The sequence below is a fragment of the Watersipora subatra genome, chromosome 4 (genome assembly GCF_963576615.1).
Source record: "Watersipora subatra chromosome 4, tzWatSuba1.1, whole genome shotgun sequence".
Taxonomy (NCBI): domain Eukaryota; kingdom Metazoa; phylum Bryozoa; class Gymnolaemata; order Cheilostomatida; family Watersiporidae; genus Watersipora; species Watersipora subatra.
The window spans coordinates 25,477,215-25,503,170 of record NC_088711.1 but is presented as its reverse complement, the minus strand read 5'-3'; the positions used below and the strand labels follow the sequence as shown (position 1 = coordinate 25,503,170).

The following is a 25,956-nucleotide window of genomic DNA, read 5'->3' as shown; positions in this document are numbered from 1 at the left end:
TCTAGTATTGTCTGAAGCCTCCTAAACCAGCTTTGTTTTAATTTAAAATTTTATCGTAATTATCCGTGATGATATAACTTCGAAATTTGATGAGTGTTTGATTATATTTATGCACGAGTATTATAGAAGAAAACTAGTAACATCAAATATTTTGAATACAACAGTTTATTCTATATAAAAATATGTTAACCATTAATAAATATAACTATTCTTATATATTAATAAGTTACTTTTCATTTTTGTACAAAGATACAACAATACGCTAAAAACTTAGTATCTTACAGAAAACTGATTCAATTAAACGACATCTATTAAGTCTTTAGAGTCCATGTTTTGGTTACTGATATCATCCCCTAGCTCAGATATTGTACTCGGGCTAAGATTTGCTTCTTCCATTTTCACATTTCTATTTGCTGACAATTTTGGCTGTTCTTGCTGAGATACGATGAATCCCATTGGCTGTGTAACGGAATGAGTATTGTGGTTAAGGAGTCTTGGCCATATTGCGATAGGGCTCGACAGATTCTCAAGCATCAGCTTGTTTGTCGTTTCAGCGATTTTTGGTACACTCGGAATCTGAAGCAGATTGTCAATAGTGAACGATGAATTGGAGGTCTTTCGGCTTATGCTCATTTCAGTTGATGGATTGAAACTCGAGGTTCGATTTGTTGAAGATGTTTTACACTGCTGCGCATCAGCTGATGGTTTTTGCTGATTGTCTTCTTTTACCAAAGAGGGTTTTGCCGCTTTGCTCGTATTCAATTTTCTCCCTTGGCGTTCTTCTTGCCGCCGTTTTTTCCTTTCAGCTCTAAAGCAAAAAAACATTAAATTGTACTATAGACTCCATTAAATTGCAGTAAAGCATAGCAAAAACTAGATAATGAATGAGAGGAGCTTGCGCAAGGGAAGAGTTTGGATGAACTCTTTAATCTCTCATAGTGATTGCTCAATCGCAGGAAACCCACAATGCCCGGTATATGTGGCATTTATGGTAGATTCTCTGTGAGACTGCAATAAATCTACCTTTGTTCTAACTCTTGCGGTGTGATAAAAATGAATTTTAATTAAGAGATCTCACCTTTCGAGCTCTCGAATTTTCATTTCTTCTGGGTGTATAGGTTCTCCACTGCAGCTCTGTGGCTGTGCATTGTGGGCTGGACGGCCTGGTCCCTTTCTTGTATTCTCCTTTTTTCTCCACTTTGCTCGTCTATTTTGGAACCAAACCTGGCAAATCAATAGGTTTTTTGTCAAACTTCTGAGTTAGATAGGTTTTGTTGTTTTCAGAGTTTTCTATCATGCAGCAAATCTTAAATTATTATAAGCAATAAATAAGTGGATAAACCCTTATGCATTCTCATTCTGTGCCCATTTATCAGCATTTAAATGGAAAGTCATAGTAATTTGTGATTGAACTCTTATACGCAGCCTCCTCATCAACTTTTTATATTGCATTGCTAACTTTAATAGAATGTGGTAAAATGTTTTAAAATCAAAAGACGTATGTACAAAGTGAAGGACATGGCTTACCAAAGGCATTTTCATTAGCAGGTTCAGGGAAGGTTTTTTGGACATGCATTTATTACTTTTTGGTTTTTAAAACCAGTGCAAGCTACTTGAAGGCTGTGTTGTATTTTAGTAATTAAGTAAAAAGGATTATTACACCTATAATATCTCTCAACAGTTCTCAGTCGTCTAAGACCTATGCATCCCATACGGTGATCCATGAGTTGAACTTCTAATGACTTGCGTATGGAGTGCTTGTTTCATCTTATTAAAAGTTGATTACTGTTTATTGACAGTTTTCCCTGTGAAATTAAAGCATATCCGCATATATAAAAGGTTTGATGGTCTTATAACAGCTCAAACAATGACTTGAATTGCACGGAGCAGACATATCCGATAGTGTCATTCTTGAATTTTAATTGAAACATAATACGCAATATCTGTGAATAGAGCTGGCAGGTTTTTCAGCCATAAATATACACTTGTATCTGTTTCAATCAATTAAACGTTTAGTATTTTAATTAATGCATTCATTGAAAATGTGAAAACAAAGAGCATAATGGCGCGTAAATCTATAAATGAAAGTGATAACAAGAACTTGAGTGGAGCTAAGAGCATTCCACTTAGCCTTCAATGACTTAATGGCTTCAACTCGTGTAGAATATCAATTTTTTCCCAGAGCCTTTTAAGCGCTATGGAAAAGCGCATAATATAGTCATGAACATAGCTCATTGTCAACTCTCCTAGCATCAATTGCTTTTCAGTGCTCAAGTATTTATGCATAATATAAATACATTTAATTCTCAAGCGTTTGCTCATAATATAAATGTATAAATTAATAATACAGTTGTAATGAATAAGAATTATATTTCACAAGGAAGCGCGCAGCATTAGCAAGGTTCTATCAAATGTGCAAAGCGATAGCTTTTTTATTACGTTTAGTTTTTGTGCATTAAATTGGTCCGCATTGAAAATCCCGAAAATTTACTTTTAGGGCGCATTAAAGACGTGATGATTAGCTTTATTCAGCCTTATCAAGGAGTTGGTCATCACACGCATTCGCTTTCATTACTAAGCAATCATTTGGTGCACTGACACTTATAGAAATACGAAAAACAACATTCTTATCATATAATATAACTTGTAGCTACGTAGCTTATCTGGCCCTAATCAATGTTAATATAAGGTTAACATAAAAATTATTCAACATTGATGAGTGTTACTATATTCCTTAGCAAGGTGAAAATGACACATATTAGTTCTGTTTTAAGGTGGTCCTGCTTTGCAGGGTCATTTCTATGTCATCACTGGTAAAACAGAGCGGAACATAATAATAAAATTTTATACAAGGTAACAGAAAAAAATTTAACAAATTTGTAAAATTGAGAATTGTTGGCATGGGGGTTACTAATAAGTATTTATATGTAATGCGGTAAGGTTGGATCTTACAGGCTAGGTTATGGCGGAATGTGTCCTCTGCACTGCGCTTATTGCACTCGTTTGCCGTAACTTGACAAGCTTGTACTTACTATCAATCATTGCTTTCTTCCGACCTCTTTCATCAAAAATTTGCTGTGTAAACATGCATGACTTTAAACAATAACTCACACATTTTCCCAACACAAACACCAATTATATAAATAAAGTCATTTTTATTGATCATTTCATATCGTACCATTGAACTCAGATTTTAGAGGCCAGACAGAGTTTTGCACTCGGAGACCAAGTTAATTTACTGCTGCCCTCAATGCTAGTTTATGTAGTGTTAAATACTGTTTGGTTTATCATTAAATACTGTCAATTCTCCTTGTGCATCCAATCTAAACATAATGAGACCTTTTAATAAATTCCGTGAAGTCAATACGCATAATAACTATCTCAAAGATGTAGGAATAGTGCTGATATTCTTGGACTTGATTTATTCAGCAAAATCGTTTGCTAGTTAATTAATCGCCATTATGGAAACGCAAATTCATCTGTTGCAATCACAACATGAAGCTTTTAGCGAATGAAATTTATAAATATAATAATTTTCTTCAGATTAATGAAGAATAGCAGCTTCAAAGGTTCATTTAATGACAACTGATGAAGTAGTTCAGAGATCTAATCACTTGAGTGTCACGTAATTGGCAATTGATTGTCGTATATGTCGGTGCAATCAGTTCGCATCAAACTTTGTTCGCCGTGTGTTTGGTGTTTACTCTTCACTTTCAGCTAAATATTTTAAATGGTATACGGTACAGTATTTAGGACAATTCTCGCCAACGCAGGAATTCAACATTTGACGAATATAACTTTCTACATAGCGATTAAATAGACACCCAAGCAAACGAAGTAATTGTGGACATTTCATGTCATCTGTAGCCTATAGCAATGGCGCCTGCGGCTGAGGTGTGTGCAGCGAACAAACACCAACCAAATCTTACACAACAATTTAATAATACTAGCAGATTAAATTCTCCTAATTAGACACAAACAAGTTCGCTCGCCACTTGATCATTCGACCTTGACTTTCAAGATTGCCTGATATTTTGTTAAACTGACAGCTAGTAAAGCTTTGAACTTCTGTAATTAGAGATGTTTTTTTCAAACTGCTGATCTAACCTCATAAAATTCTACAACAGAAACTGTTGATATTATGTAAAACTTATATTTTGAATAGAAACGTCGTAAACCGCTGACCGTTTCAACTGTATAATAAATGTCATGCATATAGATAATTAATTATGCAGATAGCTTGATTTAAATTTGTTGGTTTGGTAGCAAACATGAAAATTAATGTTACGTCGAATTGGTAACACTTTCTGGCATGCTTCCCATAACTGTGTAACACGCGAGTGGTAAACGCTTTCAAAGAAGCAAATAGATTACTAATAGGAGATACACCAGGTGTTTATGAAACACGTTTTATCAGCGCTTGTATACTAGATGCGTATTTATAATTGTGCGAAAGATAATGATAAATTTAATAATAATAATAATTTAGTAATAACTTATCATAATAATCAAGCTTTTATAATTGAGCACGAATTTTTGTACATAAAATTATACAGTCGCCAGCTTTTGCTAAAATACGATGAGAAGATTGGAGTTGGTGGTAAACAAGCGCTATTGTTCAGAAAAAAAAACCGTTACATACAAACTAAGACTCACTAGTACAATGATAATTAACAGATCTATATATTCTATGTTTACACGTGATAAAGATTAAAACTTGGTCAAGCAAATGCTCAGGTAAGAAAAAATCACCTAATTTGAAGATAATCTGCAAAGTTGGCATATAAAGACATTTATAGCGTGCAACCAAGGTTCCTGTTGCGGCAATGTGCGTGCCTTGAAGGCATCTGATGTTATTATGATAAATGACTGGTATGAACCGGATTTGCAGAAAATTTGGAATAATTTGTAGGTCATAACTCACTCTTGATGATGGCAACTGTTGCGAGTCAGTTATGACTTCTCGAGAAGTTATGCTGAAACTGAAGAGGCATAACTAAGCGAATGAGAAAAAAACTTGCAAGTTGATCAACAGATTTTAGAGGCGTACTTTTGGAGGCGTAGTATGCTTATGGATTAAGACTACACATTCAGTGAAGTACATTTCTTATGACATACCTCTATTTGACTAATACTGATATCAGTTGACGCTCAAGGTTGTAGTGTATCATATGGATGAAAAACTGCAATAATAAAAATTACCAATTTTTTACAAGACTCATTTACCGCAATCCAACTATTCTGATTTTCACATTTTATGTTAGCTTTATGATTCAAAACATGTTTTGAACTTGGGTGTGATTTTACAATATATATTTACTATGTTCAAAAATCGGAATGCCGACACAAAACTCCATTTTCAATATTCATCAGTAATGTATCGGCACTTGATGCTGCGTTGACAAAAAATCTCAGCTGGGAAAACATTGTTTTAGTGATTCCATTCGTCTAATTTTTATTATGATTCTTTTTATTTTTATTATAATTTTTTTACGTATGAAATATTAACATATTGGCTGTTGCGTGTCGACTTTTGTTTGGTAACAACAAAAGCAAGCAAATCACATGTCACATTTTAGATGAATTCAGACAATTTTTTAAGGAATGATTATAAATATTGCATTTCTAAATCACTTATCGTAAATCTGTACAAGTAAGCTTTAAATCCTGAGCCTTTAATTACATTTTCTTACAAAATCATTATTAAGTTTCGTAATACTCAGGCACTTGCCGATTATCGTTATTATTTTTTACAATGCTAATTCTTAAATTTATCTTCACACTTACAACATAGTTCATTATACACGCTTATAAATATATATGGTGACTAAAACTTGTCTGGAAGTCGAATTGTTCGTGATTACAGTGTCTTCATTTTCAAGCGACACCGTCAACCAGATACTGAATGAAGAAAAATTTGACTAAACAGCTACTCCATTTATTACTATTAGCGTAGAGTTATTTTCTAGCTTTGAATTTTACTTCATTTTTTAATTTTACTAATTCATCATTTAGTCATAGAATTAGTTTTGAACATAAAAGTACGATAAAACCAATTTATTTTATATAAATTATATATATATATCTCTTTTGGCGGACCAGATTGTATAATAATTAGTAGCAACATGAAGTTAATAGGTGTAACAAGGTATATATGTAAGCTTTCAGTTGTTATCACCAAATAGCCTACACATAGGATTTTCGCTGAAAATAAAAATTACTAATAACTGTTACACCTTCACATATTATTTATAATAGTCGTGTAAGTTTAGCCCATGCATGCATTTTTATGAGGAAAACCCACTATTTGAAGTAATATGTTGGGGGTGGGGGGGCTATTTGGCGCCTTGCCATTAGGAAGTAGAGAGTCATGTATATGGCATGTTGTAACAAGTGTCCTCAAGTAGGACCTGTCAGTTGTAAACGTGAGGGCATAGTAGGCTAACGCTATGGAGCATGGTCGTGTATCGGAAAGTACAAGAGAATCTTGGACGTGGATTAAGAGAAGATTGTTGCAGCTGTTGGACCCAATGAGAGAGCGGTGATGAAACTGTGAATGAACATTGTGTAATAGACTTTGAACAAAAGTTCGTTTGTTGTAGTCAACCAAAGCCTAGCACTTGAGAGAAATATAATTAATCAATTTCACAATATATTTTGCAAAAGGATAAAAATTAGCTCTTCAAATTAAAGAAGAACACCTGTTCTACATGTTTGCTATCTTATTTGACATAGGAGTGCATAGGTAGAGATGTTAGCTATCTTATTTGACATAGGAGTGCATAGGTAGAGATGTTAGCTATCTTATTCGACATAGGAGTGCATAGGTAGAGATGTTAGCTATCTTATTCGACATAGGAGTGCATAGGTAGAGATGTTAGCTATCTTATTTGACATAGTAGGAGTGCATAGGTAGAGATGTTAGCTATCTTATTTGACATAGTAGGAGTGCATAGGTAGAGATGTTAGCTATCTTATTTGACATAGTAGGAGTGCATAGGTAGAGATGTTAGCTATGCTAACCAATGCTCTAGAATACAGGTTTGATGAATGAAAACTGTGATTTAATTTAATTCTATGTTAATCACCAAACTTCCAAGAGGCAATAGGTTACCCAAGAATGTGTTAACATAGACAGCAAACTTTTATGGTCACTCATTAATCTGACATGTAGTGGAAGCAACTAACCATTTAGCAGTTGTACCAGTAGTTAGAGTACCAGTAGTTAGAGTACCAGTAGTTAGAGTACCAGCAGTTAGAGTACCAGTAGTTAGAGTACCAGTAGTTAGAGTACCAGCAGTTAGAGTACCAGCAGTTAGAGTACCAGCAGTTAGAGTACCAGTAGTTAGAGTACCAGTAGTTAGAGTACCAGTAGTTAGAGTACCAGTAGTTAGAGTACCAGCAGTTAGAGTAGCAGCAGTTAGAGTACCAGTAGTTAGAGTACCAGCAGTTAGAGTACCAGTAGTTAGAGTACCAGTAGTTAGAGTACCAGTAGTTAGAGTACCAGTAGTTAGAGTACCAGTAGTTAGAGTACCAGTAGTTAGAGTACCAGTAGTTAGAGTACCAGTAGTTAGAGTACCAGTAGCTAGAGTACCAGTAGTTAGAGTACCAGTAGTTAGAGTACCAGTAGTTAGAGTAGCAGGAACCTGGTATTAACCATGTAAATCACTTTAATACTTCTTGTGTGATGTCATTAGTGTACTTTCACTCAGTAAAACTTCTTTCAAAGTACTACATCGATGTGATTCTGAACAGAGAGAGCAATGCTAGTACATCAATCAACCCTGTTCTCTGACTTACGTCAATCCTAAATTTATTTCTAAACGTGCCGTACTAACTTATTTTGAATTGTCGATGAGGTGATTTTTGCTGTAACACCATCTCATGTAAAGAATGACTTTAATTATCAGTTTCTAAAAAAACAGGTAGCCGCATCATTCCAAAGTTTCACTCACCTGAACCCTAGATTCGACGAGATTTAGTCGTACGGCTATCGACTCTCTGCTGAATATGTCAGGGTAGTGACAGTCTCTGAAGGCCCTCTCCAACTCATCCATCTGCCAACTCGTAAAGTTAGTCCTTGACCGCCGACGCTTATCCCCATCCATTGAGTCGGAATCCTCTGTAATACGATGACAGAGTTCTTAGCTCCTTAGAACAACATCATGGCTAGTGGACTATCGGCCAGATAAACTTGCTTCACTTGTCATGACAGCGACAGCTAATTTTAAACTAGGTAAAGGTTGCTGTCTAACAACATACCTAACATGGATGTTCAAACAAGGCATGCATCACAATGTATTATCAAAAGAATAATTGATGAGAATAGAGGATGAAACAGACAGAAGCAATTGACAGCACATGTAAAGATTTGGCAGCATTTCCTGAAAATTGTCTGCCAGTGTACAAAACAAGATAAAAAGAATGTGTAACAAATCAGCAGCTTTCACAAAGTCTAAACATATTAAAAACTTTTTCAACTGGTAAACAGTACAGCTTCTTGCTAGTATTTTTACTGTATTTACCCGTATTACCCTGAAGACGATTTTAAATGATTAAACCTTAAACGGTTTTGCTCAACTGTCACTGATAAAAACCTGTCTACCAGCAATGTTATTATTGTATAAAACATGCAATCGGACAGCTTGGAGTATAGACCCACCAGAAATACATACCTACATGTACTCGTATTTTGGTTACATTCACCATTAACAACCACTGGCTGTTCTTTTTAATTAGCACATTTTAATTTTTGCTTCTTAAGCACCAGATGTTGGATCCGATTAGCTTCCACAGACTTTTCTTACATTTTTTCGTTTCCGATGAAGATAAATGGCGGAGTGATGGACGCGTGCTCACTCATTTTGCGGCCTCAAACTACCTGATCTTTGTTAAAACACAGCAAATTGTGTAATTTATTGCACTATATCTGTTATGCAATTGAGGTAAAAAGCCTGTCCGAGGGCGTAATGAGCAGATTCTGGAGGTGAATTAGTGCATATCTATTTGTAATTACCAAAGGGCAGATGCTTTTAGTGCGAATATGTTTTTGTTGATTGATGAAATTTGTCGAAAATTATTTAATTGTTGTAATAATATCACTTTAATTGAAGAAATGGACAGAATTGTTTTGATGAGATGAAAGGCGTTCTGTCACCGCATAATACTTTAATACAGAGCTATAATTCTTAAAGTTTGATTATTTTTACCAAAAAAACCTCAAATTTTCATATAATTAATTAATAAAATTGTTGGTTGGTTTTGTAATTTATTGCCATATTGCCAGTCACAAGCTATAAATACTTTCTCAGTGGATATAACGCCTCGGCAATCATCTTCACTTAAAAATGCGTCAGGAAAGAGAGTTTCTCACGGTACCTTGATAACTGCTGTCAGCTTTGCTCTCCGTCTCGACTTGTGTGACCTTCTGTTGGGCCTCGTGAAAAGAGTTAATCGCTGTCCAGTTGCACAGCATTGCACCGTAAGTGTTAAACGGGATGCCTAGAGGGCGATAGGTCGGAGAAAAGAAGGCAGCAGGCAGCGAAGGTATCATGGCAGAACTTGGAGTTGAAGCAGGCTTGGATGAGCTGATCATAACCCGAGCATCTAATCTGGCAGCACCTGAATAATGAACAGTTTGAACACCTGTGAGTAACTGGGCGGTGTCACCTACACAACCAATGACACACGTGGACATTGCTACGCGGTCTAACCATGGTTGTGGAGTGGTAAGAAAAAATAAAGGCATAAATGCGCTGTAATTTGAGGAATTTCTATCCACATCAACTTCCTTGGGTTTACAGAAATAAAGAATTCGTATTCACTCCATTAATGTTATGCATGTTATTCTACCAGGGCTGTGAGTCAGCAAATAAGAAATGGAAAGATTTTTATGTTTTCTACTACAGCCACCCGACTTCACCTGACATTACCCAAAATATGAGTAGTTGTACAGCTGCATTACACAAATAACTATAACCAAGAATAGTAAATTCATGCTATTAAGTAAAGAGCAAAATAAAAAGATGAAATATTTGTCATAGCTCATATTTTTGTTTTTATAATTAGTGTTTATGTATATTTATAATAAACAATTTGATTGCTATTTTGGTCATCAGAATTTTCAAGTTGGGCCAGGTTTTATTTACAGAATTTAACAAACCCTGATGCTGCTGTGAGTAATGGAACAATGGTGATGCTTTTATCATGACCAAAAGTTTTTTAAGCATCAAAATTATGCAGCGAAATTTATCATCGCAATTTTAGTGGAGCCGGTTGAATATCTATAGACAGTTGGCTCCCTCGAGAGTAGTCATGAATGTGCAAAAAATTATAACTTTTTTAATAGACGGACAAACATCTGTACTAACTGAAACAAAATTTATCATTTGGGAGGTATTTGAAAGTTGGTGTTGGCTGAGTTCTATAATTACACGTAGTCATCAATTATTAGGTTAACCTGCTTAAAACATCTCATTAAGGTAATTGCTTATTTGACCAACCTGTTCATAACTTCCAAATCTGACCAAAAACGGTTCTAGCTTATAACAGTAAGTATGACAAAACGACATTATTATTCGGTCTTCTAGTGGTGACCAGCATTGACTAACTAATTATATCCCTATAGAAAGTTTTTGAAAGTCGATTTTTGTTACCTTGTTTTGATAAACTCCTTAGCAAAAACTCAAATACTCTGAGAAAAAATTTTAAATTTTAAGGTCGTGATTTTAAAAACGGCAAATATATATTTTTGTGTTCGGAGTTAAAAAGTTGGTGAAGTAAGTGTGCAGTAAGTATATAATAGCGTTTGTCTTCTTTGTCACGGCTATTATATAGGACAACAGAACACTACAATTAGTAATGTCGTAATCTCATAAAAAGTGTGACAATCTGTACTAACATAATAATTGCCTTCATTGTAATTGGCTTTAAACTATCCCTTGTGTGTGGCCGTCTCAACGGGATTATAGACAATGCCTAGGGTTCCTTGACAAAAATATGCGTCGTCGGAGAACTTGATTGGACAATTTTTCAGGGTACATCAGTTTTTAAGAAAAGTCCCTCCGCTAACACCTGCCGATTATTTTAATCTAAACCTCAAAAATCTCCGTATTTTTCTGGCATGAAACGCATACACATAATCACTAAAATACAAAGTCCATTTGCTCAAACATAGAGAAACACAAATACATAGAAACGCATAGATACATTCAGACAGCCCACTTGTGAGCATTCTAACAATGCTCTTTTCATCATGTTGTGAAAGTTGTACAGTAAACTTGCCCCCATTTAACTGTAGTGTCTTTAAAGGAGTTGAATGGTAAGATCATGGTAAGATGTGTTCTGATATGCCACAAGACAGAGTGTTTTTGCTACTTTCGAATGCATAATACAAATGATACAGCTGAGTTCTCCCTAAATAGAAACCTGCATAAGCTCTCACTAAAATGGATTCAAACCATTCTACGCTCTTTTAAACAGTGCAGAGTATAATTAAATGGTTGATCTCACTTTACTAGGCCCGTATTCTCTGGGGCGGCCGGCTGGCTGAGCCGACCAATTTTTTGTGATTTTCGGCTGGTAAGTACTAAGAATCACAGTCTAAGCTCATTCACTTGGAGTGTTCAACAACTAATTTACTAGCACTCTATATTGCCTCCGTGGTGATCTCGCCAAATGAGTGATCTTGTGAGACTTTATTAAGACTTGCAAACTGAACTTTATTGCTTACAGTGGCAGTGTGAAGAAGGCTCCCAAACTTGCATTTTTCTTATCATAACATAACCGAACCAAAACATCGTTGAGGAGCACTATAATGGGGAAGGTTCGTCTAAATAATCTTCTAATATTATATAAAGATGTTGAAATAGATACAGAATCAGTTGTGAAAGATTTCTGCCATGGACACATTAACAAAACAAAAGCTATTGCAATAAAAATGTAATAGCTCTTGCTCTGTCAATGTCCCATACAGAAATCTGTAGTGTCCTGAGTTTTATGCCGTAATTTTATTATCGTTCGTTGAATAAAGAACAAGTTTTGCCTTCCATGAACCATAAACAATATATTCATGTAGATTTTGATGCTTACACTTAATTGCATTTATGCATACATTGAGGGTTTTTGATGCTTAAAAGGTCCAGAGCTTTGAGACACTGCCCCGAACCCTGTTAGGGGGCTTACACCGCCCCCCAAACCCCCAGGTGTTCATAACTACTCGCCTAACATTTGCTGCCCCAACTTGCAACCAGGGAATACAAGCCTGCACTTTACTAAGAAAAACAACAAAATATTGGCTAGCTATGTTACTGGTTATATCCATGCCTTTAGATAAGATGCAAATAGTCACACAGCAGCCGGTCGCGGAGCCTTCACACGCAACTAGCTGTAACAAAATTGCATCAACTATGAATTAAGGCTAGGCTTTCAGAAAACACAGTCACTCTGCGGCCCCCTTTCGTGAACTTCAATGCTTTTAGGCACAATAAGGAGAAGATAGCTTTGTTTGCCTGAAATGTAGTGGACTTGCTCACAGCCAGAGGTACTTCAGTTGATATCTAACCATTTTACAGCTGCACCCCCTCACATTATGGTGAGAAAATTATGAAAAGAATACTGAGAAAATATAACTCTAAATTATTCTTTTAGTCGAATATTTTTGACTACGAGTTTTGCATATCTAAATAAACAAAATGTGGAATACCGTGTTATTTGTAAACAAATGACTTGCGCGTCAAAAGTTCTATAGTGCCACCGCATATCTATAAATTAACTTTATATATATATATATAAATATATTTTACTCACCACTAGATATGACAGAGTCAGTTCCATAAAATAAATAAAACAAAATTTGACGGTATCTGACAGAGAGAGACAAGAGAGAGAGACGGACACACGCCAAGACTTCCCTTGATGAGACGTGGTTTATTAATGAGCTTGAGAAGATACCTGAGCTGATATAGATGTGCACTGTCGGACCAGAGCGTAGCAAGTGCTCTGGAACATGATAAATGTCTATATATATAATCACATGCATGTACTGGCACTACCTTATTCTCATAATTGATCGACTGACTTGGCGAAACGCACTGAATGTTAACTTTTATTGATTGATGTTCGAAGCTGTCTAACAAAGGAGGCACGCATGTCAATTGAATGGTAGTATTATTTACAAGCTAAAATCTTTTAAAAAAATTATAATGAAACCTACTTTAAACACGAGCCAATTTAAAATTACCGAAGACGATTGTTTGTTATTTTATTCTTATTGCGTTATCTTAGCCTATTTTGTGAAAGAATTAATATTGTTGGCGTTGAATAGCGAAAGGGTCATCGAGAGCTTATCAGAGAAATGGAATTAATTGACTAACTTCGTACTAAATGCCTCTGGCCCTAACAACTCATGAGAAAAATGATTGCACTGATTTATAAAAGCTATGCTAAGTGTAAAGTTAGTATCATGCTGGTAGGAAAAAATGTTGAAGAACAGAACGGGTCTGCGGAGCGTAGAGACGACGAGACTTGCAGAGATGTACAGATATCAAAATTTTCAAGACACTTATAAGCTATATTAAATATTAAAAGAAATTGTTGCTCACCCTCACTAGCTTTAATTATTTTATTTTTAGAATAACAAAAGGGAGATAAACACAACTGTCTCCAGTTATTAGTAATGTGATAAAATTTTATTCACTTGTGTGATTAGATCTCGAAATCACAACTATAGCAAAATGAGCAAAGATTTGACACGACATCATAAACTCTCCATTATTTGATCCGACTATCACGCTAAACAAAACTCTGGAGAGTGTTTGAATAAGGAATAAATGAAGCTGACAGTTTTTACAAAGCATGTCATTTAACACGAATATTCAAATTTCCAAGGGTATCGGAATGTCAGGAAATGGCCTGCCGTTGCATAGCAAATATCTAAAACGAACCAACCAAGCTATTTTTACATCGAAAAATAGCAGAAAATGAAACAGTACTAACTGTAGGAAGGATACAATCTCGCGAAATAAACTGTTGTTCTTTTGAGCCTCTGGTTAATAAGTGGTGCCTGTAAAAAATTATGAGGACTGCTTGATTTTCTTTATAATCAGTACCAAACAAAGCAAGTGTTCGTATTATAATTAATCCCCTCTAGTAGCTAAAATACCATGAATGACTTGTTTAGTAATACTACCGACAGCAGTGCTACTCATTGCTTCCATCAGACGAGCATAAAATCTTGGGGCGTTTGGGCTATGCTAGAGCAAATATCTGAGTACATCATTAATTTAGAAGGTTTCAGGAAAAAAAAAGACTTTTCAGAGATCCGTAAATGATGGCGCTTTCTGGCTAAAACTGATCACCACCAGATTCTATTGATAAAGTATTATATTGTTATTTTAGGGTATTTTGTACCAGGTAGATAAAAGTTTGCTGCCAAAACAAAGAACTTACTGTAGCTGTAGTTATTAACACATTAAAAATAATTAAATATTTCAATACATTTTGTTTAATTTTACGTTACTATTTTACTAGATACATTCAAATGCATGAAAGAAATTACCAGAAATCTTCTAAACTTGGTCTAGTACAGCGAGCAGCGAGCTACCGTCCCACTCACTGTACATCTCCAAAGAGATTCATCAGGCTGCAGACGACAAGACAAAAGACTCTCATGACTACATGTGTTTCTGCACTAATATCATATTGATTTGTTAAACAGAATACAAGTGAGTTTAACTGTCTCACACTTCAGTCAACTTGTCATGCACTCACCATTGCCTTTAACTGCAGAGTTGAATTCAATATACAGCCATAGCTGCTGTATTAAAGAGATTACGTATAGTGATTTTTATAACAGGTTTTTGCAGAATTGCAATCAAAGCTAAAACTGAGCAGTAGGAATTATGCAATTAGTGTTATTTTACATGCAACATGGACTGAAATCTGTATTTCACATGCAACATAGACTGAAATCTGTATTTTACATGCAACATAGACTGAAATCTGTATTTTACATCCAACATAGACTGAAATCTGTATTTTACATGCAACATAGACTGAAATCTGTATTCTACATGCAGCATAGACTGAAATCTGTATTTTACATGCAACATAGACTGAAATCTGTATTTTACATGCAACATAGACTGAAATCTGTATTTTACATGCAACATAGACTGAAATCTGTATTCTACATGCAACATAGACTGAAATCTGTATTTTACATGCAACATAGACTGAAATCTGTATTTTACATGCAACATAGACTGAAACTATATTTCACTGTGTAACAATGGACTTTGGTAGAATTTGCCAAAATGTCAAAAGCCGGTCTGCACGCTAATATTTTCTGTTCATTTTGTTATTAAAATCATAATATCTAAAGACACCAAGAAAAGACTTATCCATAAATATGCAAATAATAAAAGAGTGCGTTTTCAACTTGGAATCTTTTCTATGGCTGAAAAGGTCATAAAGAGTTCAAAAGCCAGATTGAAACAAGTCGAAAAAATATTTGTCTAGCAAGATGGACTTAGAATGTTTTTGCTCATGAAGTAAATCTGATGGTAATGCTAACAGTTACAAGATGAGAGACCACAAGTGTTAATTAATGCAAACAAACCAGCTCACCAACCTGTTTATTCCTTGCACTAGGTTTTAGCTGAAAACATTTGCGTACTTGGAATATTCAGGATGCGTCATTGTGAGAAAAAAAATGTTGCTGGAATAGTCATAGCATGCACTGCTATCTAGCAACATACTACAAAAAGGCCACTTCATGTACGGAAAAATTCTGTGAATTCCATCGCTTTTTAAGTAAAAAGATAATTTTGTCAACGACCGTGTGCTATCGTCATTTGTAATCACAATTAGAAAACAAGATATTCGATGGCTGAAAGAAATAGTAAAAATGATGACAAAGCATTGCGGTGATAAAAAATTTACTAAAGTGTGCCAAGCCATAATACCTGACATTTATAACAAGAACAGCGGTATGTCATTAATATGGCTAGCTTCAAATCTACTGCTATCCTACACCATGAGGCTCCTAAATAGTGGCTGAGAGAGAACTAACTGTCAATTGATGCAACCTCAGATGTTTCTCGCGAAAACAGTAATTGATTGTAACTGATCATGAATATTGCATTTCTTTACTCTATTTCTGAGACGTCGTCAACAGAGCCAGAGCTAATATGACTAACAAACACCTAACTTATTTCAATGGTTTGTTGAAAGACCCTAGTTACCTTTTTTAGAAACTGTCATTTATCACCCATTAAACTGACATTTTAAATCTCATTAGATATTTGTTTTATAGTGTTATAGTTTTTTGTAGTCGAACCGTTAAGATTTTTGTAAAACAAACTAAACCAGTAAAGACAGTCTCCAAGGAAAACTAAGCATACACATTGTGAATGATATAATGTGGTGACATAGAAAAAACAATCCGATTCTTTCAATGGTAATTTTTCTTTTCGCATTTGAACAAAGTATTTTATCAACTTGATCTCATAACTTTTATGAGTTTTGAGTGAATATGACAAAAAGGAACCTCCTTTGTTAAAAAAATATATACTAACCATAAAATCAACAGAATCGTTTTTGACTGAACAAAATATTTTTACAATCAATAATATTTTTTATAAATATCGCAATAAAAGACTACATATCTGTAAATGAAGATCTTGCAAAAAGTTAACACTTGATTATATGTGTTAAAACAAATTCTAGGTGTCGTTGTCTGTGTCTGAAGCCATCTATAAAAATAGCTCAAGAGGTGGAACTAGATGAGCACAAGTAAGTTTTAGGTAAGTGATACCAACAATCTATTGATCGCATATGAATGCAGGTTTAACTATATGAGCTTTACCGAAACCTTCTAACATAAATCTAAAAATTAAATTAGTTATAAATTGATAGTTGTATAGTGTAAAACCGTAAACTAGATTGGAATTGTTGTTTCAGAGGTGTGGTATAGATGGTACCACCAAGTAGTAATTATAACATCATTCTAGCAAATTCCAACCATTTAATTATTTATATTCTATATTTGCGGTAATTCTCGTTTTATAAAATTAAACAATTTGCTTGTTTACTAAGACCTAGTGAGCAGGTGAGCTTGTTATGATAAAGTTGATTTAAAATGAGTATATTTGCACCTGTACTTGGTTCATCTGATCACTTGTACACTGTCACAGCTAATGCTTCTTACTGATGGAGAGGAAAATCACCGTATTATTGCATAGCACATAAATTTAAAATTTTTTTTGCAGTATCATGTATTATAAAAACATACTTTCAATGTTTTTCAGTACGTTAAAAATGACAGCTAGCCGGCAGAATGGCTCTTGTCAATCAAGATTAAAATGCGCAGTACTTTTATAATATTTTCGAACAATATTTTAAAAAAGACAAATATTGTAGGAATCTTCGAATCTTTTAGTTTTTAAAAATGAAAACCATTTTAGAACTATTCAGCAAACAGACAGGAAAAGAAAAAAGTCAATCAATGATGACTTTTATATCAGTATAAACAAAACAATGAGTAAAGCACAGTAAAGCTGCGCAACTGAAACAAATTATGGAGCTTTCAGAGTAGAAACATGGCATTTATATCACATGAATGCACATAGTTTGATGATGTGACTAAGAAGGTATGCGCAATGGCTTCTGTTTGCTAATCATTAGTTGGCAGATGGAAAGTATGACTGTAAAAGGCTGAAAAGAGTAGGGCGTAAAGGGTATGTCCCACCTTAGATATTCAGACATTGGGAGTCTGAGAGAAAGAGCAGGCTATAGGAGACGTGACGCAGGTAACAATTGTAGGTAGATGGATTTCAAAGTGAACAACATAAAATACATGTAGCACTCTAATCTATTTACTATTAAATGTTATTTTTATATAATTTAAATCATTTCAGTTTGCTGCTGAAGAATAAACAGTACTTGTACGAGTGAATAGCTAAATGATGCTATTTTAAAGATAAACTTTAACAAAATCTTAGTAGATTTTGTCAGAAAGTATCGATATTTTTTCATCATTCACGGTTGTTTTTGATGTTTGAGGTGATCTGACTCACACGTTTTAAGATTAAAATCAACAAAACTTGATGGCGGTTAAAACGTTCGGAACAAGCGAGAGTGCCATTATGACGACATTAGCTGCAATATGACCGACAGAATAGAGACGCCATAACGCTGTACACTTGAATGTAATAGCTGATATTAACTATCACGACAGCAATCAGGGACATCATTTTGCAGATAGTTTTCTTCTGAGCGTTTTAACCGCGATCAAGTTTTGTCAATTTTAATCTTGAAACATCCTGATAGTCATTTCACCTCAAACATCAAGAACAATCGTAAATAAAAGGAAAATGCCGACACTTTCTAATAAAATCTACTAACTTTTGTGTGAGTTCATGTTTAACAATTGTTAGTGCACTCACATTGCATAAGGCTAAACTACGGATATGCTTATAAAACTCACATTTTGGGACTGCAGCCTTGAAAGTCCTCTCTTTCAAATGAACCATCTTGAGATTTACTTTTTTGTTTATATTTTGAAATCTTTTTGTGTAATTTCTTTAAATACATTTGCTAAAGTATTGAAGGCCAAAATTCTCACACATTGAGCTTGAAAAAAAATTAGGAAACTACCGCCATGTTAGAAGGTCATGTAAACCAAAGCCACAGAAAATATTTTAGATATTAATAGGCGTTTTTCAAGCGCAACCTTGCACGTAGGTCGCCGCTTTTGATTTCAGTTGTCTAAGCTGTGGTTATTGCTGATTTACCCTCTTCAATGCAGAAAGAGATTTCTAGCTCACACCTCAAAGCTCAGGGGTTTTGTAGAAAGAAAACCAGCGTCATGATTGGTAACAAACTTTCTATTTTAATTTATGAGTGTGATCTTCTGCATAATCACCTTTAAGCTTTAGCATATTTAATAACCTTTCCATGAAATTAAGACAATATCAAGGCAGTTTGGAATATCACTCTTGTTCAAATTTCAGTATAAGCTTGAATTATATTATTACTTGAAAAGCTTTATCTGGTTTTCCATAAAAATATGGAAGCAATCTTCTTGACTTGAAATAATCACAATTCTTTAATTTAAACATTCTAAAACACTCTGTGGTAAAAACTTTACACATTTTCAAAAACCAAATTTAAAATACAGCGAATTAAAAATATAAGTTGAAGCTCGTTAAATACCAAAACATTCGCATTTTGCGAATAGAGGTCGCTCAGCAGTCAGCGGTGTTTTAAGCATAAAAATGACGGGCAACGATAGAACACTTTTGTGATCACAACTGTATGTAAAGAAGGCTGACAAGAGTAGGGCGCAAAGGGTATGTCCAACCTTAGATATTCAGACTGGGAGTCTGCGAGAAAGAACAGGCTATTATATAGGAGAAGTGATGCAGATATTAACTGCTAGGAAGATGGATTTTAGCACGAGCAATGTAAAATAGCATTCCAATCTATTTACTATTAAATGTTATTTCAATTAAGATATAATTTAAACCATTCCAAGTTTGCTGCTGAAGAATGGACAGTATCCATGCGCGTATATTTTTCTCTTAGACGCATCAAGTATATGCTTAGCTACACAGTGCAATTGATACGCATCTGCAATCGCACCATTGCTTAACAACCATTGGAGTAATGATGATTGTAACTAAATTTTAACACTGACTGTTTGGAACAAAGATCATAGCCTTAGGTTAAAGACCATAGCCTTAGGTTACACATCATACCCGTAGGTTAAATATCACAACCTTAGATTAAAAATCATAGCCTTAGAGTAAAGATTATAGCCTTAGGGTAAATATCGTAGCCTTAGGTTAAAGATCACAGCCTTACGCTTATAATCATAGCCTTAGGTTAAAGATCATAGTCTCAGGTTTAAAATCGTAGCCTCAGGTTAAAAATTGTAGCTTCAGGTTAAAGATCAAGGCCTTAGGTTAATCATATAAGTAAGCAGTCTGTCAGAATCAATACCCACAATCAATGTTGCTTTCGTCTGGAGAATCATAAATAACAGAAAGTAACTTTCTAAATTTGCAGATGAAGAGAAGAAGGAAATTGATAAATTAGGATTCACTGTTGTCTTGAAAACAATGTTAGGGTTTAAAAAAGTGCTAGCTATTTCAAGTTAGGTATTAGACACTCATGCATACAAACTGTCGACTAAAGGGATACAGGCTGTGAAACATTGATAATGCTATTAATGAAAGACAAATCACTAAAATAATGGTTACCAAAACAATAGTGTGAGTTCTCTTCAAAACATGAATAGCATATTGACTAGAGTATGTAATACACCCTCAGCGTACTGCTATCTGGGTTCAACGGCTATATTCTGCTGAATCAGGCTAAATTAGCTAAGCCAATATAAGGGTTCGCCTGGCATCGAAACAAAACTAATAAAATAACAGAAAAAAGGTCTGGTTAGCTAATGAGTATAAAAACAGTAGCTTCCTTGGAGATATTGCTTCAGGCGGGCTGATAAGTCAATAGACTTGAGAATTTAGTAGAGATCAAATACCATTTCCAACACCAATTAAGATTTTTATTGATTTTACTGTTGACTATGTATTTAATGTTCTGAGTAGTTATGTATCGGCATTAATTTGTTTGCCGCAAGGTTTATTTTAGATATTAGCAACTGGTTTAGCCTGTAATCATGAAGGTACTAGCCGTTTGTTACGAGGAGCAGCTGCATAACATTGGATAAGTGGCTATTATCATTATTCAATTAGAATACAAGCCAAATTTGTATGCTTTATTTTAACCATATAAACTAGAAATATGTAAATTTAGGTTTGACAAGGATGAGAGGTGTGATAAATGATAATGTTAAAACATTCCTCCTAAATTCACTTGTTTACCCTTAGCTGATGAGCTGTGAATAATAGTTATGTGATTCCCTGTTGAGTTTGCATGCACATAAGATACAAGTACATTGTGTTATTGTCAATAGTGAATGTATATTTGGCACGCTTAAAAGGAACGAATAAAATGTTGGGCAATATAAAATGAAGCTTGAATGATTTATTTCTACTAGAAATGTATACCTACTAGCTAATCTACATCTAATAACTAATCTATATCTACTAGCTAAGCTATGTCTACTAGCTAATCTATATCTACTAGCTAATCTATATCTACTAGCTAATCTATATCTACTAGCTAATCTATATCTACTAGCTAATCTATATCTACTAGCTAATCTATATCTACTAGCTAATTTATATCTACTAGTTATCTAAAACTAGATAATAACTGACGATTCCTTTTACGTGACTTTAATTTGACTGTTAACAAAAGCGACTGATGGTTCAATGCTGACCTTGCACCTTTGTCATCTTACTGTAGACTTTTTTAGCATATTTCTTTATACTAACAAGCAATACTTTTTATTCCTTTATTTATAAAACTGGTTCAAAATAATGGCAAAAAATATAATGTCACGACCTCATCATTAACTATTTGTTATTTGACATTTTTTGGCTCTATTCTTTAAGTTTAGAGGCTTTAAATATTTTTGCCTGGCAATGGCTCTCACGCATACTTGTATCCGTACTTGCGTATTTAATACACATGATAAAAGTTTAGCTTCGGTGTAAGAATATTTCACAGCTGTCCTTATTTGGTAGCGGATGAGAGACACTCCCGACACTATAATCATGATAAATCAGCAGAAATACGACGAAATCAAAAAGCTCTTAGAGACAAGATCAGCTTGAATATACATTCAGAAAAGGTGTGCCAATAATTGCTGCTTGCTTTTATTTACTTTCTGCATCATGTTGATGAGAGACGTTTCCCTGGTTCGTTGATTAGCATGCTCTTTGATATACCCAAAAATGTTTCTATGAATTTGCTAAATCACATGTTCACTTTGAATAACTTTCAAAAAGAATGTTTCAGAATTAAAAGATGCTTTAGTTCAGAAAGACAATGTCTTATCAACCTATATTTAAAGTAGCCTATATTTCAACCTATATAGTAACCTATATTTCAACTAAAACATCTAACGTAACTGATCACTAATTTATTACATGATTTGGTAATGAAACCTCCTGGCTCTTTGTTGATTTAGCAAGCAAAGCTAACGCAAGTATGTATATTCAGGGTGGTAGATCCGCTTAACAAGTAAATTAGTTATTCCAAACTAATCCTTGCACGATATTATGTAAATAATATAATATGAGTGACCACAGGTTCACCGCTGGCTTGAATTAGATCACCTCCTGAGATAATGCTTGAGTGATGAGCGGGTGCGATGAGCGGGTGCAAGTGTTTATCAGACTTAAGAAGCAAACCAGAGAGATTAATAATGATCCAAGGAATGTTAACGTTTGTTTTGTAGCTGAAATCTGACCTGGGCAATGCTTGCGACAAACTGCAATCTCATAAGTTGGTAAGTCACACCTTAGTCTCACTCAGCTATAAAGCAATAAATCATGATTTTGGGAAAATGATGGCATGTTTTTTGTGTTTGTTAGTTATTATAGTCTAGTTATAAAACCAGGCAATCATTTTAAAATCATGTTATTGCTCTACATAAAGTTGTGACTCGGAATAATGAGCTGATCTGAATCTTCAGAATATGGTTTCTGAAAAAGGAAGACTATTATTACTATGCCATGAGTCTAATCTTTGTTCAGAGAAAAATTCATTTGGCTACCTCCTTCATCAAAGAGTGTAAAATAGCATTGATTGACAAGGTCTAATTGAAAATGAGCAGCATTGCAAAGCTAGCCATATGCTATCCAACATTATAATAAATCACAAAATGTTAAACCGTTATTGTAATTAGAATTAACATATAAGTTTGGATATACTTCTGTGAAACATCTTGGCAGCGCTGCCAATGGTTCAGAGCTCTTAAATATAAAATATGCAAAAACTGCTGAAGTTATTTTAGTTTTGGTCAAATACAGCGTGTGCTGCTGGCAATGCATCAAGTTTTTATAGGATGCTTATGGCTTCGTTATCCAATTTAAATTAAATAGTGTTGCAAAAGATAATGTCAAAGTGTCGTTACTCTGACCTTTTATACGACTGGAGAAAAAACTCATCAAGTCTAACCTTGTCTGCTCAACAAGTTCTCAGACCAACTTAACAAGTTCTCATAAAGATATCTAAGCATTAGTATTTGGATTGACTGGTAACTTGGTCAAAACACAGACGAGACAATATTCCAGGAGGTCAACAGCTGAAAAGTTAGAATTGTGTGGCTAAACGCAAAAAAACTGGAGTAAAATGGGTGCACTTTTATTCATTTAGCTTTGGTCAACTTTCCATTATTTAAGTTGATTAATGGTCAACTTTTGGTTTTTGTATAGCTTGGTTTGCCCATCACACGCTAACGGCTATTTTACTCCCATATTAGGCACAAGGGATTTAGAAGTTAAAGCAATTGTACAAGTGATTACCTATGCAAATGCTACCTCCAGCAGCTAGCAGCGCCCGTGTTTATAAACATGTAAATCAGTTAAAAGTGGTTCATTAATTCGGATTAGCAACTTTTTCAATTAGTGAGCGGGTCACGTACTGGCCCGTTAAGTATTAACTATTATTAATTTTGAGATTTTCTGAAGCGGATGGCAAAGCTCTTTTTGATAATTAGTAACTCAAAACTTGAAGTATGCAAAAACTCGCGATAGACTAAACAAAATAGATTTACGTCTGCGCTGCACCTGTGTATAGACCGTAGCCACAAAAGCTTGGTGCATAAGATATGCGAGTCTCGCCAGTAACCTTGTCTGGAGAATTTCTTTGTTTTTAAAATATGGATGGTCACTTAGCAACTGCGTGTATATGGCTCATAGAGTGACAATAGATTTATTAAGCAACAAAGGTTTCTTTCGTAATAAAAACAAAAGCCTTTAACAAATAAATAAGCAGATGTTCAAAACAGCAGGAAAAACAATTATTAAAGATGATTAGTTTGTTAACGAACATTCTAAACTTTGTCACATTTGAGATTGACATAAATTGTCTGTTTATATACTCAATATGCTGTAATTTATCGACAAGAAATATTTCAACTTTTACTAGCAGAAACGGTACAAAACGGAAGTTTAACTATACGCAAAATATCATTGTAATTGCGTAAACAAGATTAGATATGTGAAAAACCAGAATGCAATTGGTTTTCTGTACAATGGGTATGTAGTTAAAATTTTATATTTTATACATTTTATTTTGTTTTTCAATTTGATAGACACAATAGAATGCAGTGATATTTTTTATTATTCAGTTATTTAAATTTTTGCTTGCAGGAATCACAAAATAGCAAGCAAAACATGTAACGCAACATATATCTTCAACTTTTTATATTCAGTGGTGCATCAAAAGTTTGGCTTTGCGATGTCTCGACTAGCGTGACAAGTTTCTATGCATTGGATAGCATAAACGATTATCAACAGCAAAACGGTTTTTGTGTCAAGGACACAATAAAGAGCTCGGTCTATTCTATGAGACATCTGATATTAATGGGATAAACCGTTTTAATATTTTCTGCATATTTTCTATTATTTTCATCTCTTCAATTTATGAGACTTAAAGAAGTTAAAGAAGATCTAGATTGAGAGGATTCTGAAAGTACACCGCTGTAGTCACACTTAAATCAACGTAACCTAGTGACTAATTGTTGTATGTCAGCATACCAAACCTTCATGGAATCTTTTCATTGACTGGGAAGATATAGAGGTGAAGGGGCAAGCCCTTGAGAAACAGGCAGCATAGCAGCCTATATAATTGTTCAGCTTAATACTGAATTATGTATAAAGTTGCAACACCTGCAGGATTGATGTGAACATTGGTATGAACATTGGTGAAAAGACATACGCTTGCCATAAGATGTAAATGTGGATGTTTAGGGTGATTAAAACTCTTTGCGTAATCTACTTGACCAGTTTAACAATGAGAACCATGATCCCATCACAATCTCTGTGGGCAAAGAAAGTGAAATGAATTTTTACCATTAAAATGAATTTTTACCATTTCAAACATTTAAAAAGATATTTCTAAATAGCTGCAATGGGTAAATTTAATTTTTTTTTCTATTTCATAATCTACAGATTGGTCAAACAGTTTGAAGTTAGAGTAAGATCTGTAAAAAAATTTCATCTGACAAACTAATATTTATGAATTAATATACCTGAAAAAGTCTCTCATTAAGTTGCATTGAATAATATTGTTCATGTGACAGTCAATTTTGTCATAAAAACTGCAACCAACACTTATGACATGCAAGTGTAAGTTTGGACTGCCTACCAAAATAATTAATTTCAAAATGTGAGTCACTGCTACAGATTTTTCTCAAAGTACATATCGAAACCTCTTGTGATCGGCCATGGCTAGATAAGTGCTAAGACTAGGCAGTCAGAAATTAAACCTGTACTGCGCATGTAAACACAAATATCTTAACAAACAGATGTGCATTATGGGCAATATAGTTTGGGTGGAGTTCACTTAATATCCACTAAGAACAAAGCTGTAGGCTTCCAATATAACAGTAAATAACACTGTTTTATCTCACAAATAAGATTTCAGTTATAAAAAACAAACCATTTAAGGGAGATCAAATTACATTCTGATCGTCTTCTTTTGAGGTTGTAACAATCGAAGACATGACTGATGTTCCTAATAAGCTTCAAATTAAAAAAAAGTAGCACAAAGTACGACTTTACTGCATGTTCAAGAGTTTTTATGATTTAAAATTTTAAACCAGCTAACTTGCCCTTACACAGCTGAAAATATTCAGTACAGCCTTTATAGTCATTGCAATTCTCATTTTATCATATTTGTCATCGCAGAAGCTTAAAGCGCACCTTGACAGTGCTGTGCGTCAGGTGGATGAGTACCGAAACTTTAAGGCTGAACTCTCTCAACAATGCGCCGAATTAGAAAAGAAAAATTTTCAACTTACATCTGAGA

At 34.4% G+C, this 25,956-nt stretch overlaps 1 protein-coding gene and 1 long non-coding RNA gene across 2 annotated transcripts; one reads left to right on the top strand and one right to left on the bottom strand.

Moving 5' to 3' along the window:
* Window positions 1-73: 73 nt before the first annotated feature.
* On the bottom strand, window positions 74-12,972 carry LOC137394947 (uncharacterized). Its single transcript, XM_068081722.1, has 5 exons — window positions 12,808-12,972; window positions 9,379-9,621; window positions 7,956-8,122; window positions 1,079-1,224; window positions 74-808 (listed from the first exon to the last, which is right to left on the bottom strand). Exons 2-5 carry the CDS (start codon window positions 9,593-9,595, stop codon window positions 298-300), a joined length of 1,041 nt encoding a protein of 346 aa, XP_067937823.1. The 5' UTR covers window positions 9,596-9,621; window positions 12,808-12,972; the 3' UTR covers window positions 74-297.
* Window positions 12,973-21,683: 8,711 nt separating this feature from the next.
* On the top strand, window positions 21,684-25,906 carry LOC137393139 (uncharacterized). Its single transcript, XR_010978276.1, has 3 exons — window positions 21,684-21,769; window positions 22,379-22,429; window positions 25,836-25,906. It is a non-coding gene; the product is annotated as an uncharacterized lncRNA (long non-coding RNA).
* Window positions 25,907-25,956: the final 50 nt, after the last annotated feature.

Coding starts and splice junctions, on each gene's coding strand:
- LOC137394947 (XM_068081722.1), bottom strand. CDS start 9,595: ATGATCAGCTCATCCAAGCCTGCTTCAACTCCAAGTTCTGCCATGATA. Junction 1,225..7,955: donor TCGTCGAATCTAGGGTTCAG/GTGAGTGAAACT, acceptor TTGATTTGCCAG/GTTTGGTTCCAAAATAGACG. Junction 809..1,078: donor AAAATTCGAGAGCTCGAAAG/GTGAGATCTCTT, acceptor TTTTTGCTTTAG/AGCTGAAAGGAAAAAACGGC.